Raw genomic sequence first — 20400 nt, 5'->3', positions numbered from 1 at the left:
AGGCAAGGATAACTGAGAAATGGTATTTTTTTTTTTTTAGGTTTTTGCAACGCAAACGGGGTTAAGTGGCTTGCCCAAGGCCACATAGCCAGGCAATTATTAAGTGTCTGAGACCGGATTTGAACTCAGGTACTCCTGACTCCAGGGCCAGTGCTTTATCCACTACGCCACCTAGCTGCCGGAGAAATGGCATTTTACCAATTGTTTAACCTTTGTGTAAATTTTTGTGCTACTGGGAAGGAACTGAGAATGTGTGACTCTTGTCCTCAAATGTCAATAAGTCTGTTTTAGAAAGATCTGTGGTTGTACCACTCACTGGTCATTTTCTCTGTGTCTTATTCTGGGTTTCTTTCTTTTTTTTTTTTTTTAGCTTTTTGCAAGGCAATGGAGTTAAGTGGCTGGCCCAAGGCCACACAGCTAGGTAATTATTAAGTGTCTGAGACTGGATTTGAACTCAGGTACTCCTAACTCCAGGGCTGGTGCTCTATCCACTGCGCCACCTAACCACCCCACTGTGTCTTATTCCAATGTGTTTTGTCATTAGTAAAGACAATTGTCATTTTTCTTTCCTGCATTACTGGATTATACCACATCTGTAATATTTACTCCTAGGTTTTCCATTTTTTAAATGTTTTATTGATTTTTTTCTCTATTATAGCCAATCTTCTGTCTCTTAATCCTCTTTGTAACAAAGAAAAACAGTTAAGCATAGAAATACTACTATCTTCTCCCCATAGTAACCTGTTAATTTATGTTTTTTACTAGTAGTTTCCTTTTTTGTTAAAAGGAGATATAATTAATTAATTATATGGTTGAATTTTTTTCAGAGTCCAGATTCCTCTAAATGATTCATTTATATTTATAGTTTCATTTATATTATTGTAGTCACTTTTTTTTGTTCTTCTGGATTGACATTTCAATCTGTTCTTAGTTTATACAAGCATTCCTATGTTTTCATTCCCCCATCCACTGAGTAGTCAAGCAATATGATTGATACACAAACATTTTATCTTTCTTAAATTATAGTTTTGTTACATTGAAAAAAGATTCACTCAGAGGACAGAATTGAAACCAAGACCCAGGAGTTACAGGAAGGCATATTTCAACTTAATATCAGAATTAATTTTTTTTAGTGAAGGTCTCTTCTCCAAGATAATTTCTAAATTTCCTTACAATTATGAATCTGAAAATGTTCACATTTTAATAAACTTATTGGCTATAATAGGTCATTTCTGCCCACAAAGATAGTTGTGGAAATTCATAGTGTTGATCAATCAATCAATTGACAAGTAAGTATTCATTAAGCACTGACAATGTTCCAGGAACTGTGTTAAGGACTGAAAAAAAAAGAAAAAGCAAAAACAATGCCTCCTTTCAGAGAACTTGTAGGAAATTAAATTTCTAGGGGTAGCTAGGTAGCGCAGTGGATAAAGCACAGACCCCGGAGTCAGGAGCACCTGGGTTCAAATCCGATCTCAGACACTTAATAATTACCTTGCTGTGTGGCCTTGGGCAAGCCACTTCACTCCATTGCCTAGCAAAAAAAAAAAAAACCTAAAAAAAAGAAATTAAATTTCTAACAATAAAAATTATCAGAATGAAATGAGAGACTTTGGCAATGGCAAAATACTTCACTATGGGAAAAATGAGCAGCCACCAGAAGTTTTCAAGATTAGAATCTCTGACCTGATGTCACCCAGGGCTGGGTTATTATATAAAGGATTAAATCTTTAGGTAGATACTCTCTAAAGCTTCTTCTATTTCTAACAGTCTGTGATTACCATTAGTAAAAATCAAGAGGCTTTGATAAGTATAACAACTAGAGAGTCAGGAAGACTTGGGTTCAAGTTCTATTTCTGACACATACTGGTTATGTGACAATGAGTGAGGCAATTAAAACTCTCAGGCATCTAGGACCATCTCCAGTCTTCCTGCTCTATTTCTAGCCACTGGACCCAGATGACTCTAGAGAAAAAAAGGAGACTACCCAGCACCTCTCTTACTGAAATCTAATTCACTTGCATGTCATAACATTGCCTCCCTGATGTCATGATCCTTTTCGAGAATGAAAGAACAACAACAGACAAATAAGTTTCAGAGAAAGCTCAGATCTACCACTGGCAGAGGGTGTTTCTTCACTTTGGAGTTCTCTATAGCCATGATATCACAAGACTATTTCTTATTTCTATCCTTTGGTAAAAATCACTGGGGAATAATGGGAGGAAAGCATTTCAGAATGTTTATTAATTCTTTTTTGCCATTAATTCAAGATTGATTAATCCAACTTGTCTATATTATATCTATATATCTATGTCTATATCTATATCTATATCTATGTCTATATCTATATCTATATCTATATCTATATCTATATCTATATCTATATCTATATCTATATCTATATCTATATCTATATCTTTTGGGATTTTTTTCAAGGCAAATGGGGTTAAGTGGCTTGCCCAAGGCCACACAGCTAGGTAATTATTAAGTGTCTGAGACCGGATTTGAACCCAGGTACTCCTGATTCCAGGGCCGGTACTTTATCCATTACGCCACCTAGCCGCCCCTGTATATATCTTGAATCAGTTTTTTAATTTAAAAATATGGAAAAAATATTAACTTTTTTTCTGAAATAGGAAAAAATCTTCAGACTATATAAGGATTATCAGAAATTTTTAATTAAATTCAATCTTTTACAATTTGTTTCTGCAGTTTGGCATTAAAATCCCATGTTGTTTGAGATGAACAAAAGCTGTTAGCAAATTTTACCAAAAGAAGTCATTTTAATAGAATCTTAAGACATCAGAGGGAGCTTAGAGGTTATAGAGTTCAATCTCCTTCATGATGAACGAACTCCTTCTATAACAGCATTAAGCACTTAACAGACACTTAGGAAAGGATCAAATACTTAACAGAGAAGAAACCCTCAATGAGAAGGAACTTGCTTCCATTATTAGTAGACTTTGCTGCTACTAAAAGGTTTGTACTTATAATTAATTGAAATTTACCTTCTTGTAACCTCCCTCCATTTATCATAATTCCATCTCTGAAGTAACACAAAATAAATCTACTCTCTCTTAAACTTGACAACCATTTAAACACATGATATATATGTATCCAGATACATATCCTTAGGATAATTCCTAGGAGTTCTCTAAAACCTAGCCAATTTGGATGCTTTCCTAAAGACTCTTTTGCCAATAGTCTTCTTAAATGTTTGTTTACAGAGCTGAACATAGTAAATCAGAAGTGATTGAAAATCACTTTCCTTGATCTGCACAACTTTATTAATGAAATTTAAGATTTTGGAAATTTTTTTTTAGGTTTTTGCAAGGCAGTGGGGTTAAGTAGCTTGCCCAAAGCCACACAGCTAGGTAATTATTAAGTGTCTGAGGCTGATTTGAACTCAGGTACTTCCGACTCCAGGATCGGTGCTCTATCCACTACACCACCTAGCTGCCCCAGAAATTTTTTTTTTAGGATTTATTGTGAACTTTATGGTCAACTTAAAACCAAAGTCTTTTTCACATGAATTGTAGCTTAGATAAATCTACTTTAAACATGAACTTGAATAATAATTTTTTCCTTAAATTTCACCTGGTTTTGAACAGTTGGTTAACTATTCTGTCCCTCTTTGTTATCTAAAAATCACATATCTAAATGCCTTTATCCAAATCAACAATAAAAATGTTGAGCATGTCAAAAGGAGATTCCAGGGCTCACCATAAGTGACCTAACTCCAGATTGACATGATACATTAATAAACATTTTGGGGGATAGAATTGATCAGCCAGCTATCAGTCCATTTGACTCATACTTCATCATCTCCACAAGGCCATAATGAAGGACTTTTGTCAAATGTCTTCCTGAAATTGATACACTATGTCGACATCATTCTCATCTACCAGTCTAGACATTAAAAAAGTTAATGAGGTTAGTTTGACAAGCATTGTATTGTCTCTATGTAATTACCACTTTCTAATCTGAAGTGCCCACAAACCATTTAAATAATTCACACTAGACTTTTTTTCCTTCTCTCAGGGATCAACGTTAAAGCTTACTCATTTATATAGTGTCTGGGATCTATCTTTCCCCTTTTTTGAAAATCAGAACATTTGCCTGTCTCTAGGTTTTTGTCTTCTAGTATATTCTTCACGAATTATTCTTTGTGATTCAAAAATGATTTCCTAAACAAGATTTTGTGATCACATCTTTTTCTTTGCCAAAGGATATGATTTTATCCACACTTGAGACCTAGAACTAATTAAAAGCAGTTAGCTGGTGCTTTCTACTTACTATCTTCTCATCTCTTTAAAGACAATGTTTTCTATTCCAGATTAAACATTGCCCTTCAAGACAAAAACAAAAATTGGAATCAGATCATTGTACCCTTTTTGTTCTAATTACATTTCCCACATGATTTAAATTATCCTGACTTTTAGCCTGATACTATGAAAATTCTATGCCACTTTGTCCTGAGTTTTGAACCCTTCACACAATTTTCTGTAAGTTTATTTTCATAATTTCAGTTAAATGGAGAGCTTCCTATATGGCAACAGGGTTTCTTCTCAGTCTTTTAAAGATGATTTATGATTTGTTTCTATTTAGAATATCATATTTCAGAGACTAGTTTGGCCTTATATCTTTTTTTTTAGGTTTTTTGCAAGGCAAATGGGGTTAAGTGGCTTGTTCAAGGCCACACAGTTAGGTAATTATTAAGTGTCTGAGGTCAGATTTGAACTCAGGTATTCCTGACACCAGGGCCGGTGCTCTATCCACTGCACCACCTAGCCACCCCATGGCCTTATATCTTTTTTTTTAGGTTTTTTTTGCAAGGCAAATGGGGTTAAATGGCTTGCCCAAGGCCACACAGCTAGGTAATTATTAAGTGTCTGTCTGTATTTGAACCCAGGTACTCCTGACTCCAAGGCTGGTGCTTTATCCACTACGCCACCTAGCTGCCCCTGGCCTTATATCTTTTTAAAAAAAATTAACATCTGTTTTTCCCAAGTCTTTAGGAATGCAAATTTTGTGTAGCAACTAGTTAGTTGAGTTTATTGTTACCACAATACAAAACTCAGGTCAATTATCCTGTGGAAATGGGGTGTTAGTAGCTACTATGGACAACCTTGTAAAGCTCCCCACCTTGTTGGAGATGTCAGTATTTGACTTACAAAAGCAGAGAGAAGCAAAGTTCCCTTCTTGGTGTTTTTTGAAAGGCTACTGCAGAACCTTTTCTCCTCTAAGGGGGGCAAAGAAAGGATGAGCTTTATGATGTGAGACTTGATTTTGGAAGCAATGGGGCATTGCTTCTATCATAATGATAAAACAGTATTCTAGTATTCCTAGATGATTTTCCCTTTTGTATTTGTTCTGACCTTCTCTTGTGTCACAAGTCTACTCAGCGATAGGGTGTATTACTAAATGGTCCTTAAAATATGTGTTTCAGTAATATTTTTGGAAACATTCTCTCCTTCTCCTAAAGATATATCAAAATCAAAGATCATTCAAGTGTCACATTTATGAAGAATTACCTTTTGAATGAGACCTGTGATTTCACTGGCATAGAGAACTCTGAGGAAACTCCCTTCACCAACACATATCAAAATCTACAATGCATCTTATAATCTCAGGGGAGTTGCCAAGGTCACAGCACTTAAGTGTGACTTGCCAAAAGTCGGTGTAGTTACTCTGAGGCTTAGATCTCAATCAAATCCAACATACTTGCCTGTCTATGAATAATTAATTATAATAAATTCAATTATAATAACACTTCAAGATACGATTTTCTATGGATATTTATTATTGTGACATTGTACTTGCTAATTTGCATTGACTTTGTGATTATGCTTAATGCTTGGTGATCTGACCATTGCAGGGACTCAGTTTTTGTCATTCCCAATGCTTCAGTCAAATAATAGTATAAAACAGGGCATTATACTCTTGATTATGTTAGAAGACAGTTGTTATACATTAGGATTTCAGTACCCAACTGCTCTGATAAATTTTAGTTTCTGATATTGAAAACTTACTTGCTTTTCAGAAAAAATATTAGTTATCTCCCAGATCTTATCTGTTTTTATGAAGCTTATTTAAACAATTAAAGGCATAATTATTATAATAAGGAATAAGATACAAGAATAAAATAGAATAGTCTAGAAAAATGTTTAAGCAGAAGATATATGTAATATATGACATATAAATTGTTATTTACAAAGAGTCTTTGAAAAAGATGCATATATTTAAACTCACATTTTATACCATATATCTTACTGGATTCCAGTTAGGTGAACAATTTAAGAATAAAGAAACTTTTAAAAATAATAAGAAAATGGAATGTATTCATCTCAATTATGGAAAAATTATTTTTAACAAAAAAGATTCAACATACAAGGATTCTTAGGGGCAAAATGCATGTTCTTTAATTTAAAAAATGAATCTAACAAATATATGACTATATGTGATTAAAATACTTAGAAAGTTATCAGATTTGGAAAAGATATTTACACTAATACAATAAAAATTTCATGCAACCCTTCTTCCAAAGCCTATTGGCATAGGACTCTTTCCTCACTGGTGGAAATGAATGCCCTACCATATTTGAGTGGTGAGGTGGAGCTGACAAGATAGATCATCATCTTCATTCTTCTTTGGTCTTGTTAAAGCTTCAAGTCAGTGTAGATGATAAAAGAGAGGGAAGATCCTGGGAGAGAGTAGTCAGATGAAACTTTTGAGGAGGGACAGAGTGAAAGGGGAGAGAAAGAATAGAATAAATGGAGGGGGAGCAATAGGATGAAGGGAAATACCTTCATGGCAATGGCAACTGTGAGAAAAAATATTGAGGGGGGCAGAGCCATGATGGCAACAAGAGAGGAACATCTCTTAGGTGCTCTCTCTTAAAACTTATAAACTAAGGACTCTAACTAAATTTTTGAGAGACAGAACCCACAGAGGAACCCAGTGAGGCAGTTCTCCTACTCAAGGTAACCTGGAAAAGAGTAGAAAGGCTTTGCTCCCTGAGATTGGAGGGGCGGCCTGCCAGAGGGGTAGCCCACCAGAGCAAAAGAACTTCAGCCTCCTGGAGGCAGCCCCAGGGTGCTGGGAGCTATGGCTTACAGCAGTGAGTGCAGTTTACTGATTCACAGCCTGGGGAGCACCAAGTACAACTTGGGGGAACAGCAGGGGAACCTCTGCCAGAGCGAGCATGTGAAGCCCAGCCCTCAGGGCACAAAGCGAGCAGCATGGCCACAGCAACCCAGATCCAGGAACAGGAAGCAGAAGCCGGTGAGCAGGAGCCCCCAGGGCATGAGCCCATTGAACCTAGGGAGGGGAGTGAAGAGAGAGACTGCAGAGCTCTGTCCTCTGCCCCTGGAACAGGACTCTGGGGCTCTGAACACATTCAGATCCTGATCACAGTCTAGGTCCCCCCCAAAAGAACAGCAGGGATCCCCCAACTCAGCCCCATGGCAGAGGGGTGATCTTGTGGTCATTCACAGACCAGGAGGAAAGACAGAGCCTCACACACTGAGATCCTTGTGGGAGTGTTCCAAAAGCTCAGGAAGCACTCCAAAACCAGACTCAGGCTGGGAAAATGAGTAAGCAGAGAAAAGAGAGGAACACAATTGAGAAATACTTTGCCTGTGATCCCAAGAAGGATCAAAACACTCAGTCTGAAGATGAGGAAGCACAAGGTCCTGCATCTAAAGACTCCAGGAAAAACTGAAATTGGGCTCAGGCTATGACAGAGCTAAAAAAAGACTTTGAAAATCAAGTGAGGGAGATAGAAGAAAAACTGGGAAAAGAAATAAGAGAGATGCAGGAAAAACATGAAAATGAAGTCAGCAGCTTATTCAAGGAGATCCAAAAAAATGCTGAAGAAAATAGCATGCTAAAAACCAGCTTAGGTCAAATGGATAAAACAGTTCAAAAAGTTATTGAAGAGAAGAATGCTTTAAAAAGCAGAATAGGCCAGATGGAAAAAGAGATAAGAAGGCTTTCTGAGGAGAACAAATCCTTCAGACAAAGAACAAAACTCAGGGAGCTTGTTGATTTTATGAGAAATCAGGATTCAGTACTTCAAAACCAAAAGAATGAAAAAGTGGAAGAAAATGTGAAACATCTCATTGAAAAAAACAACTGATATGGAAAACAGATTTAGAAAAGATAATTTAAAAATTATTGGACTACCTGAAAGTCATGATCAGGAAAAGAGCCTTGACATCATTTTCAAAGAATTCCTACAGGAAAATTGCCCTGATATCCTAGAAGCAGAGGGCAAAATAGAAATGGAGAGAATCTACTGATTTCCCCAGAAAGAGATCCAAAAAAAAAAAAAAACAACCCCCAGGAATATTATAGCCAAGTTCCAGAACTCCCAAGTCAAAGAGAAAATATTACAAACAGCCAGAAGGACACAATTCAAATATCGTGGAGTTGCAGTCAGGATCACACAGGACTTAGCAGCAACTACATTAAAAGTTCGTAGGGCTTGGAATATAATATACTGGAAGGCAAAAGAGCTTAGAATGCAGCAAAGAATCAACTACCCATCCAAACTGAATGTCCTAGGGGTGGCTAGGTGGCACAGTGGATATAGCACTGCCCTTGGAGTCAGGAGTACCTGGGTTCAAATACAGTCTCAGACACTTAACAATTACTTAGCTGTGTGGCCTTGGGCAAGCCACTTAACCCCATTTGCCTTGCAAAAAAACCCCCCTAAAAACATAAACAAAAACAAAAAACTGAATGCCCTCTTCCAGGGAAAAAGATGGACTTTCAATGAACCAGGGGAGTTTCAAATGTTCCTGTTGGAATGGCCAGAGCTGAACACAAAGTTTGATCTTCAAATACAGGACTCAAGTGAAGCATAGAGACTGGAGGAGAAGGGTAAAATATGAGGGACTTAATGATGATGAACTGCATATATTACTGTATAGGAAAATGAGAGATAGTAGTCATACGAACCTTCTTAATTAACAGAGCAGGTAGAAGGAGCTTTTATAGATGAAGCACAGGAAAAAGCTGAATTTGAAGATAAAATGTGGTGTAAAATGGAGTCAATAGAAAAAAGGGAAATGTAAGGGGAGAAAGAAAAAGGAGGGGGAAGGGTGGGGGGAGGGATGCAAGACTGGGGGGAAAATAATATTTTTAATAAAAATAAATTAAAACTCTAAAAAGAAAAGAAAAAGGAGAGGGGGGGATAGGCCAAGATATTTCATATAATAAGATTTTTCTTTATTACAATGAGCTATTGCAATGATATGGAAGGGGGGAAGGCAAGGAGGAATGAGGGAATCTTCACTCTAATCAGAGGAGTCTAGGAGAGGAAAACAGCATATATACTCAATGGGGTATAGACATCTGGAGTAAGAAGGAGAGAGGGGGACATGGGGAAGGGGTGAGGATGTGAATGATAGAGGAAAAGTTGGACCATGGGGGGAGAGTGGTCAGATATAACACATTTTCTTTTCATACTTCTTGCAAGAGGCTAGGATTGGATGGCCTGTCTGGGACCATAAGGCTGGGTGGATGCTGGGCCTAAGGGGTGGTGTCGGGGCTCAGGGCCTCTTGGCCCCAGGGCCTGGGAGCTGTCTGCTGTGCCACTCAGCTACCCTACAGCAGAGTCAGAGTGAAAGGAGAGAGAAAATAGTACATGGTAGTGGAGAAGTATGAAAGAAGGGAGTTGTGATCAGCAATGGCAATGGTGGAAAAATATGGAAATAACTTTTGTGATGGACTTATAAAGAATGCGATCCACCTGCGACAGAGTTGGTGGTGTTGGAACACAGACTGAAGCAAATTTTTATTATTATTATTATTATTATTATTTGGGGGGGCAGGGCAAATGGGGTCGGGTGGCCTGCCTGGGGCTGCATAGCAGGGTGATCATTGGGTGTCTGAGGCTGGATTTGGACACGGGTTCTCCTGGCTCAGGGGCCATTGCTCTGTCCGCCACCTGGCTGCCCCTACTATTATTACTATTTTATTTTATTTTGGGTCTTTTTGTTTTGTTTTGTTTTTGCAGAGCAATGGGGTTGGGGTGGCTTGCATGGGGTCACACAGCAGGGTGATTGTTGGGTGTATGGGGCCGGATTTGGACTTGGATGTTCCTGGCTCCAGGGCTGGTGCTCCGTCCACTGTGCCACCTGGCCATAACTACAATTATTACTATTTTAATTTTTTTCTCTCCCCTTTACTTTATCACTCAATCGAGTCTATATTTTATTGTGGGAGGGGGGATTTTGTTTACTCTTAAACAAGAATATTTTATTATGTATAAAATATTATTTGTACAAAATGAGAATAAATAAATAAATGTATTTAAAAAAAAGAAAAAATATTGAAGAAATTTCTCTGATGGACTTATGATAAAGAATGCTATCCATCCCAAAGACAGAGCTGATGATGTATGAATACAGACTGAAGTATACTTTTTTCCTTCACTTTATTTTTCTTGAGGTTTCTCTTTCTATGTGGAGGAAGGTTATGTTTACTTTTACAAGATGAATATTCTATTAATGTTTTTCATGGATACATATTTTTAAACTACACCAAGTAACTTGCTTTCTCAGTAGGGGAAATGGGATGGGAGGAAGGGAGAGAAATGGAAGTAAATGTTGAAACTTGCTTTTGCATGTAGTTTTTCCATTTCATTTTAATAATAAAAAAACTTTAAGTAATTTTTGAGCTTGAGTTATTTCAAGCACTTCTGGCTTCCAGTTTCCAGAGAGAAGATGGATGAGATTAATCACACATCAGGTTGTTGACACTCTGGGAAAACATGAGAGGAGTAGGCAGTCTCCTTTTTATCTCTGTCAACTAGCCACAGAAAAGACTTTGGGGAGTTTCTTATTGGCTGAAACCCAGGATCCTCTTTCTTGGTGGAGTGGAATTACCTCATTCCTAGTGAAAGAGCTCCTTTGCTATGCATTATCTGGTATATAGTATATTCTCTTATGTAAATTTGCTCTGATTTCTGATTTGTTATGATTTGTATAAATGGGTTTCTTTACTACTAATTCTCCGAGATGTGTGTTCATTATGTAAATGGTATTAGGTGGGAAAGAGGTCAAGAGTTTGGGATCCTCTTCCCCCAATAATGACAAAGGAATCAAGAATTAGATTGAATTCAATCATATTCCTTAAACTAATAGGCTACTTCTAGCCTAATATCCCCTCTGTCTGAGAACAGCTGATTGCCCTTTGGTCCCAACCTCCTACTTTTTATCTTAGCAGGAAGAAAAGTCTCACTTGGAGGAGAGTGAGAGGAAAAGATTCAAGAGATGTCTACTCTGCCTCCCTCAGAGCCACACACCAGAATCCCTCTCTTTCACATAGGGCCATACTGTTTTTAAATTACATTTACAACTAAACTACATTTATTTATTTATTTGTTTGTTTAGGCTTTTTGCAAGGCAAATGGGGTTAAGTGGCTTGCCCAAGGCCACACAGCTAGGTAATTATTAAGTGTCTGAGACTGGATTTGAACCCAGGTACTCCTGACTCCAGGGTCGGTGCTTTATCCACTGTGCCACCTAGCCGCCCCCAACTAAACTACATTTAAAGGAGTTTAGGGGCAGCTAGGTAGTGAGGTAGATAGAGCACCAGCCCTGGAGTCAGGAGGACTTGAGTTCAAATTCAGCTTCAGACACTTAATACTTACTTAAGCTACGTTAGCTTTTGCAAGTCCCTTAACCCCCTTGCCTTGAAAAAGCCAAAAACAAAAATAGTTTTTAAAAATAGCAATGGTGATTCACTGAAATGGATAAATGGATAAATGATTAAATGGTCAAAGGATATAAACAGATAAATTTCAATAGAGGAAAACACAAATTGTTAATAATCACTTGAAGCAATGCCCTACTCGCAATAATTTTCAAAAAAAGACATAAACTAAAACAACTTTGAGTTATTATTCCATTCCATCAATTGGCAAAAACAATTAAGAGTAGCTGAACTATTTAACAGTAGGAATTAAAATTTGTACCATCTAACTGTGCATAGTAAAAACTTTAAAAATTATACCTTTTTAATACAATAATTTCATTGTTGTGGACAGCTAGGTCAGTAGATAGAGCACTGGCCCTGGAGTCAATTGAACTTGACTTCAAATCTGACCTTAGACACTTAATAATTACCTAGCTGTGTGACCTTGGGCAAATCAGTTAACCCCATTGCCTTGCAAAAAGCCAAAAAAAAAACAAAACCCCAAAACAAAATAAAATAATTTCATTGTTGGAAAAGTGTTATCAAAACCAATCTATTCAAATATTTTCATAATTGAATAAAATTGGAAGTAATTTAGATATTCTACATATGAGGGGAAGGATTAAATTGTGGCACAAGAATATAACAGAATTCTAGGATGTCAAAAAATTCAGAAATATGAAGAAACAAAGAAATCTGGAAAAAAATTGTGAAAAAATTAAAAGTAGAAAAAAACATACCAAAGAAAACTATATGTGGGTAAAAGACAAATGTTTTATATGTATATATATAAATATATATTACTTTAATATAAACATGTTAGCATATAAATATAAATTGATATATTAATATAGTATATATTTCTATGTGAACACTGAATACATGGCAGCTCCTCCTATAGCTCCTCCTTGAGGGCAAGGCCTATTCCATTTTTATTTCCTGAATATGGTGCCTGGCACAATAGATAGTTAATAAAAATACTTGTTGATCGATTGTTAAGTCAAATTGTTATAAAAATAAAGAATACTGATGGGGACTTAAAAGAATGACTGAAAAGTTATTATCTTTTAGGTATGGAAAGGAATTCATTTTTTCTAAATTTTATTTATTTAAGGCAATGTGGTTAAAAATGACTTGCCCAAGGTCACACAGCTAGGTAATTATTAAGTATCTGAGGTTGGATTTGGACTCAGGTCCCCTTGCCTCCAAGGCCAGTGTGCTTATCCACTGTGCCACCTAGCTGCCCCTATGGAAATGAATTTAAATGCAAATAGTTACTGTAACATATAAAAAAGTCTGGTGACATCATTTCTGGGTAATTAATGATTTTATTAATAATGCTTAACATATTAATAATAAAAGGATAATCATTTGGCTTTCTCTCTTAGATGAAAAGACCCTGCATGAAATCAATTCAATGCCTAGATGCTGTAAGAAGAATGGGTGTTCCTTTCTAGAACACATGACTGATCAATCAGTTTTGCTCAAAGAGAATTATCTATATTTATCTCATCCATCTGACAAAAGGGAGAAACCTTTTTTTTAAGACCTGCCTGAGTATTGATTCATTTAACTTAACCTTTTAAATAGATCTGAGTTCTCTCTCTCATTATCAGCCCTGCAATTCAAAAGGTTGCCTGTGTAATCTACAGGGACTGATTTGTGAATAAGGAAGTAGGAAAAGGGAAAAAAAATCTTGATCCTAATTCAATTATTGGTTATTAAACAGGAGAGGAATAATCCTTTCTCTCATTTCTATGCAAATTTATTTGGCTATATAAATATTAAATATTAAGTTCTTAGTAAAACTTTAAAATTTGTTATATTTAATATTTATTCTCATTTTGTACAAATGTTTTTATACATTAATAAAGTATTCTTGTTTAAGAGTAAACTAAATACCCCCCCCAAAAAATATTGACTTGCTTGAGCGATAAAGTAAAGGGGAGAGAAAAAAATTGAAATTAAAAAGAAAATAAATAATAGTAATAATTGTAGGTATGGCCAGGTGGCACAATGGATGGAGCACCAGCCCTGGAGCCAGGAGCACCTGAGCCCATATCTGGCCCTGTACACCCAACAATCACCCAGCTGTATGACATGCAAGCCACCCCAACCCCACTGCCCTGCAAAAACAAAAAAAAAGGAAAAAAAGACCCAAAATATAGTAAAATAGTAATAATAGTAGAGGTGGCTGGGTGGAGGACAGAGCATTGGCCCTTGAGCCAGGAGCACCCGGGTCCGAATCTGGCCTCAGACACTCAATGATCACCCTGCTATGTGGCACCAGGCAGGCCACCCAGTCCCATTTGCTTTGCACCCCCCCCCAAAATAATAATAGTAATGATAATAATAATAATAATAATAATAATAATAATAATGAAAAATGTGCTTCAGTCTTTGTTCTAACACCAACAACTCTGTCACGGGTGGATCACATTCTTTATGATAAGTCCATTGCAAAAGTTAAAAACTTTAAATTTTTTAGAAGAAAAAGATGTACATATTGACTTTGTATACAAAGGATTTAAGACAGTTAACATTACACTGAAATTTTCAAAAAATATTCAATTTTTTTTGCAGTGTGAATTAAAAAGAATACCTAAATACTGTTATACTTACCAAGAAGAGGAGGTAGTGGAGGCACAAAAGGGATTTTAATAAGTCTCAAAATTTGACCACCAAAAAGGGCAACATGGAAAATAACTAACATTCCAAATAGACTTCCATTAGGATAAACTTCTTTGCCTGTATAGGACCAGATTACAAGCCAAAACACCAACAGGATGACAGCTGAAATAAGGTAGGAAAATAGGTTTCAGAGATATATAATTCATACAAACAATTATCCTTATTCCCATAACTATATTCATGACTTATTCTGTGTCTAGTTATATATAACCCATAATGACCCTGCTTTACTTCTATGGAGGCAGCTATTTCCGCTTAAATGAGTACATGCTTTAATAAGTGTCCAAGGCTTTAACAAAAATGCTCATCCTTTTGCATTTTTTAAAATTTTTATATTTTTTCCAATTACACAGGAAAATAATTTTTAATGTTCATTTGTTAAAGTTTGGAGTTCCAAATTCTCTCTCCCTCTCCTTGAGAAGTCAAAGCAATTTGATTAAATTACAATCTGTGGTCATACAAAATATATTTCCATATTAGCCATGTTGTAAAAGGAAGAAAGGAAGGGAGGGAGAGAGGGAAGGAAGGAGGAAGGAAGGAAGGAAGGAAGGAAGGAAGGAAGGAAGGAAGGAAGGAAGGAAGGAAGGAAGGAAGGAAAGAAGGAAGGGAGGAAGGGAGGGAGGGAGGAAGGAAGGAAGGAAGGAAGAAGGAAGGAAGGAAGGAAGGAAGGAAGGAAGGAAGGAAGGAAGGAAGGAAGGAAGGAAGGAAGGAAGGAAGGAAGGAAAGATGGAAGGAAGGAAGGAAGGAAAGAAAGAAGGGGGAGGGAGGAAAAATGTATACTTTAATCTGCATTCAGATTCTGTCAGTTCTTTCTCTGGAGGTGTAAAGAATTGTTCATCACAAGTCCTTTGGGTTTGTCTTAGATCATTGTATTGTTGAGGATAAGTCATCCACAGTTGATCATTGTTACAATATTATTGTATTCTATACAATATTCTGACTCTACCCACTTCACTTTGCATTTGTTCATGTAAATCTCTCCAGGTTTTTCTGAAAGTGTCCTACTCATCATTTCTTATAGTATAATAGTATTCAATAACATTCATATATCACACTTTGTTCAGCTATTTCCCAGTTGATGGGTATCCCCTCTCAATTTCCAACTCTTTGCTACACCAAAAGAAGCTGCTATAAATATTTTTGTACATATGGGTCCTTTTCCTTTATGTTATTTTAATCTCTTTGGGATATAGACTTAATAGTGAATATTGCTGAGTTAAAGGATATGGTCCTTTGGGCATAGTTCTAAATTATTCTCCATAATGTTTGGATCAATTCACACCTCCAACAACAGTAATTAACTTTTTCACTTCCCCTCCATTATTTGTCATTTTTCTTTTTCTGTCATATTAGCTAATCTGAAAGATATGAAGTAGTACCTCAGAGTTGTTTTAATTTGCATTTCTCTAATCAGTAGTGAATTTGAGTATTTTTATATGACTATATATCACTTTGATTTCTTTGTCTGAAACTGTCTGTTCATATCCTCTGACCACTTATCAATTGGGCCATGACTTGCTTTCTTATAAATTTGACTCATATAATTGAAAAATGAGGCCTTAATCAGAAAAATCTTGTAAATCTCCCTTGCTCCTCCCCAATTTTTCTGTTTTCCTTCCAATCTTGGCTGACTTAGTTTTGTTTGTGCAAAAACTTTTAAATTTAATTTAATCAAAATTACTCATTTTACGTCCTGGATTGCTCTCTATTTCTTGTTTGGTTATAAATTATTTCCTTATTCATAAATTTGATAGTAAACTATTCCATGATTTTCTAATTTGCTTTTGGTATTATTGGGCAGATAGGATACACAGTGGATAGTATGCGGAAGTCTGGAAGACATCTTCCTGTATTCAAATCTGGCCTCAGACATTAGCTTCATGACCCTGAGCAAGTCACTTAACTCTGTTTGCCTTGGTTCCTCATCTGTAAAATAGCACTGCTAGATAAGAAAGTAGCAAATTACTTCAGTGTCTCTGTCAAGAAAAACTCAAATGGGGTCACAAATAGACATGACTGAACACAGCAAATCATACTTTATGTCCAAATCATATACCCATCTGATTTTATCTTGGTACAGTGTGAAATGTTGGTCTACATCTAATTTCTGCCAAACTGCTTTCCAGTTGCCCAGCAATTTTTGTCTAATAACAAATGTTTGTCCCAAACTTAGAACTGTATTTATCAAACATTAGATTACTATGATCATTTACCATAGTATATTATTATCTGCCTAAACTATTCCACTGATTCACTACTTTACTTTTTGACTAGTACATGATTTTCTTTGGCATTTAAAAAAACAAACATTTGGATATTGAATGCTCTTAAAAAGATGTTTTTCAAAAACTTTTGATGATATTATAATTGCTTAATAAATTTGGTGTTTTAACCAACCTCTCTGTCTGTAACAATTAGAGGACTATTATTTATGAGAGAATTCCCACCATTCTCAAATAGCTGTCCTAAATTGTCACAATACTATCTTTCTTCTGTATTTTTACTATAACTATCATTACTAAAAACCATGAGGGAGAAGAAAGCTTAAAAAGTTTCTTGGGCATATTCAACATCATTTTTTTCTGCCAAGTATTCACTTTATACTAAGATTGCATCAGAATTCAAAATAGCTTTAATGCTCCTTGAGTCTCTCATTGATGGGTTCATTTCTACGTTGAGTTCAAAAAAATTATAATAGATGATGAATTTTCACCTCTCTAAAATATCCCTCACATTTTTTCCAAGCCTAAGTCACTATTGAGTTTGGAAACTCTTAGAATCTAATTAAACCAAATCTATTTAATAGTTTGCAAAGGGTTCACATTAAAAATGCTTGTACAGCACCTAAAACTGTAAATAACTGCCTAGCTACATGACAAATACATGTGCATATTTGAAGCATTTTAAGTTTCAGCTATCCAGTTAAAAAGTAAACATCTTATATTGTAACTAGTTATTAATTTTCTTCAATTACTTAAGAAATTTAATATAAAAATTCCATTTCTGTAAGAGTTTGTAAAATTCTACTATTTTGTACTATATATTTGTGTGTGACTATTTTCACTTTATTCTTATTTTAAATAAACAACAGGAATAAGCTCAATGTAAGCCAAGTTTTGACTATATTTTTCTGTTCAAATAAGACAGTTCAATATCGAAATTATTTTTAAATATTATTATTAGATTATTTTAAGCATCTTCAAAACTAACTTCATTTAAAATTATTAATTAGATTTGAAAAGTAAAAAGATTTAATATGAAGTTTTCTGGATAATAGTAAAACTATATGGTCTTGATGGATTACTTATTTTGATTCTTATAGAGTATCAATCCATATCAAATATTTCTAATTATTTCATAATTAGAAGTTTACACTATTATATCTAGAATTTAATAGCTAGAATAAATTTTTATTTCATAATTATATAATATAAATCTTAATTGTAGCTTTTAAGGCAAAAATTGTCATTGTAGTTGTGGTAAGCACTTAATGAATCTATGTGAATAGAGAACAGGACCTACAGTCAAGAAGACTCATCTTCCTGAACTCAATTCTGACCTCAGATACTTAAAAACTGTGTAGTCATTTAACCCTATCTGCTTCCATTTTTTCATCCGTAAAATGAACCATAGAAGACAATGGCAATATAGAAGACAATGACAGATACTCCAATATCTGTCAAGAAAACCCCCACAAGGAGAGTCAGATGTCATTAGAATGATCAACAACAAAGGAATAAATCTAAAATGATGTTATTAGTAGTATTTTAAATTAGTCTGGGTGTTTACAATTTTTTTCTTGTTTTTAAAAGGTGTTCTTGGGAAAAAACCCCACTGGGAATCAATGACCTATAACCACAGATACAGAAGGATTCCATATCAGTCTATACTTCAGAGTATTCAGTATGTAAAGGTTTCTTGGGAAAACAATTTATATTGGATAAGTTTCTATAAGGATAAGAAAAAAATGTATCTAGAAAGGGAGATCAGAAAAGAATGAAGGAAGATAGAAGGAAAATAGTTCTTCTAAAGAAGGTATATTATAAAAGAAAAGGAAATATTTGGTTTAAACTATAAGTAAAACTCTGTTTTTCACTTCATGGAGAAAAAATAAGTGGTGGAACCTAAAGTTAATTTTACAAAAAATAGCTACTTTTGTTTTATCTTTTTTTAATTTTTAATTTTTTTTCATTAAAAGTTTTGTTACTGGGGCGGCTAAGTGGCACAGTGGATAGAGCACTGGCCCTGGAGTCAGGAGTATCTGAGTTCAAATCTGGCCTCAGACACTTAATAATTACCTAGCTGTATGGCCTTGGGCAAGCCACTTAACTCCATTGCCTTGCAAAAATTAAAAAAAAAGTTTTGTTACTCCTCATTGCAAATAAGAAAAAAAAAGCAAAATCCTCATAATTATACAAAAGCAAAATTAATTCCTGCTTTGGCCAGGTTCAAAAAATAGGTGTTTCGACTGTATCTTATGTCCAACACTCCTTTGTTAGGTGGCTTACATGTTTCACCATAGATCCTTTGGAATCATGGATTCATCAAATTGCATTTATCAGAGTTCTTAAGTCTTTCAGAGTTTATAATACTGTGGAATAAGTTGCTTTTTCCTTGACTGCACCAATCCTACAAGTCTTCTCAAATTTCTCTTAAATCATCCTTTTCATCAAACTCATAATTTATTCTCTATTACCCAACTAGTGGGCACACTCTTAGTTTCCAGTTCCTTGTCACCACAAAAAGAGATAATATAGTTTGTAAATTTTTTTCTTTGATCTCTTTGGGACTACAGTTCTTTGAGGAATGTAGGTGTTTGGTTTTCCCAAATGTAAGAGGACATTGTTGGTTTAAAATATATATATATATTCCATATCCAGCAAAACTGAACATCCTTTTTCAGGGGAAAAGATGGATTTTCAGTGAAATGTGACTTTCAAACTTTCCTATTGAAACAACCAGAGCTGAACAGAAAGTTTGATCTTCAAGTAGAGGACTCTGGTGAACCATAGAGGGGGTGGATGAAAAGGACTAACTATGAGGAACTTAATGGTGTTGAACTGCTTATATTCCTGCATGGGAAGAAGATACTGATAATTCATGTGAACTTTCTCATTTATAAGAGCTGTTATAAGGAGCATATATAGACAGGACATAGGAAGGAATGGAATATAATGGTATAATATAGTAAAAATATGGAGTCAATGTGTGATAAAGGGAAGTACTGGGGAGGAAGACAAAGGAGAGGAAGAAGGAGCTAAGATAACATAAGAATCAAGAAAAAGCTTTTTCAGTGGAGTGGAATGGAGGAAGGTGAGGGGGAATGAGTGAACCTTCATTCTCATTGGAAATGCCTCAGAGAGGAAATAACATGCACACTTAATAGGGTATAGAAATCTATCTTACCCTAGAGAAAAATGAGAAGAGAGGGATGGGATAAGGGGGAATGGGGGGAGGGAAGGGGGAATAGGTGATAGAAGAGAGGGAAGATCATGGGAGAGGGTACTCACACTTTTAGACAGGGCCAGTATGAAAGGAGAGAGAGAGAATAGAATAAATAGGAGTGGGAGGAATAGAGTGGAGAGAAATACAGCTATACTAGCTGTACATACTATATACTATAGCAACTGTGGGAAAAATATTAAAGCAACTTCTCTGGTGGACTTATGATAAAGAAGGCAACTCATCCTAGAGACAGAGCCATTGGAATCTGAACATATGCTGAAATATATTTTTTTCTCTCCCTCTTACTATTCTTGAGGTTTCTCATCTTCTTGGGGGGGGGGAGGGTGGTTTATGTTTACTCTTATAAAAAACTATTGTAATAATATAAAATAAATAAACCAAAGAAAATTGAATATATACATATATATATATATATATATATATATATACAAAATCTGAGGTCTGCCTAGGGCAGGTGTGCCTATGTACAGGTATGTGTGTGTAAGACAAAAGGGGAGACAAAGGAATTGACCCCAACCAATCACAGAACTGGGGGAG

General features: G+C 35.5%; 1 protein-coding gene across 7 annotated transcripts in view; it reads right to left on the bottom strand.

Annotated features, from left to right (window-relative positions):
* The window catches only part of LOC141517600 (sodium/hydrogen exchanger 9B1-like), a 108483-nt gene that overhangs the window by 40678 nt on the left and 47405 nt on the right, over positions 1-20400 (bottom strand). For all 7 annotated transcript variants that reach the window (XM_074228782.1, XM_074228787.1, XM_074228784.1 and 4 more), the window contains one exon: positions 14329-14499. In XM_074228782.1, the coding sequence (XP_074084883.1) occupies positions 14329-14499 (171 nt within the window). The remainder of the gene's footprint in view (positions 1-14328; positions 14500-20400) is intronic.

Source organism: Macrotis lagotis, chromosome 3 (assembly GCF_037893015.1).
Source record: "Macrotis lagotis isolate mMagLag1 chromosome 3, bilby.v1.9.chrom.fasta, whole genome shotgun sequence".
NCBI classification, from domain to species: Eukaryota; Metazoa; Chordata; class Mammalia; order Peramelemorphia; family Peramelidae; genus Macrotis; species Macrotis lagotis.
This window is presented reverse-complemented; position numbering and strand designations above follow the sequence as displayed.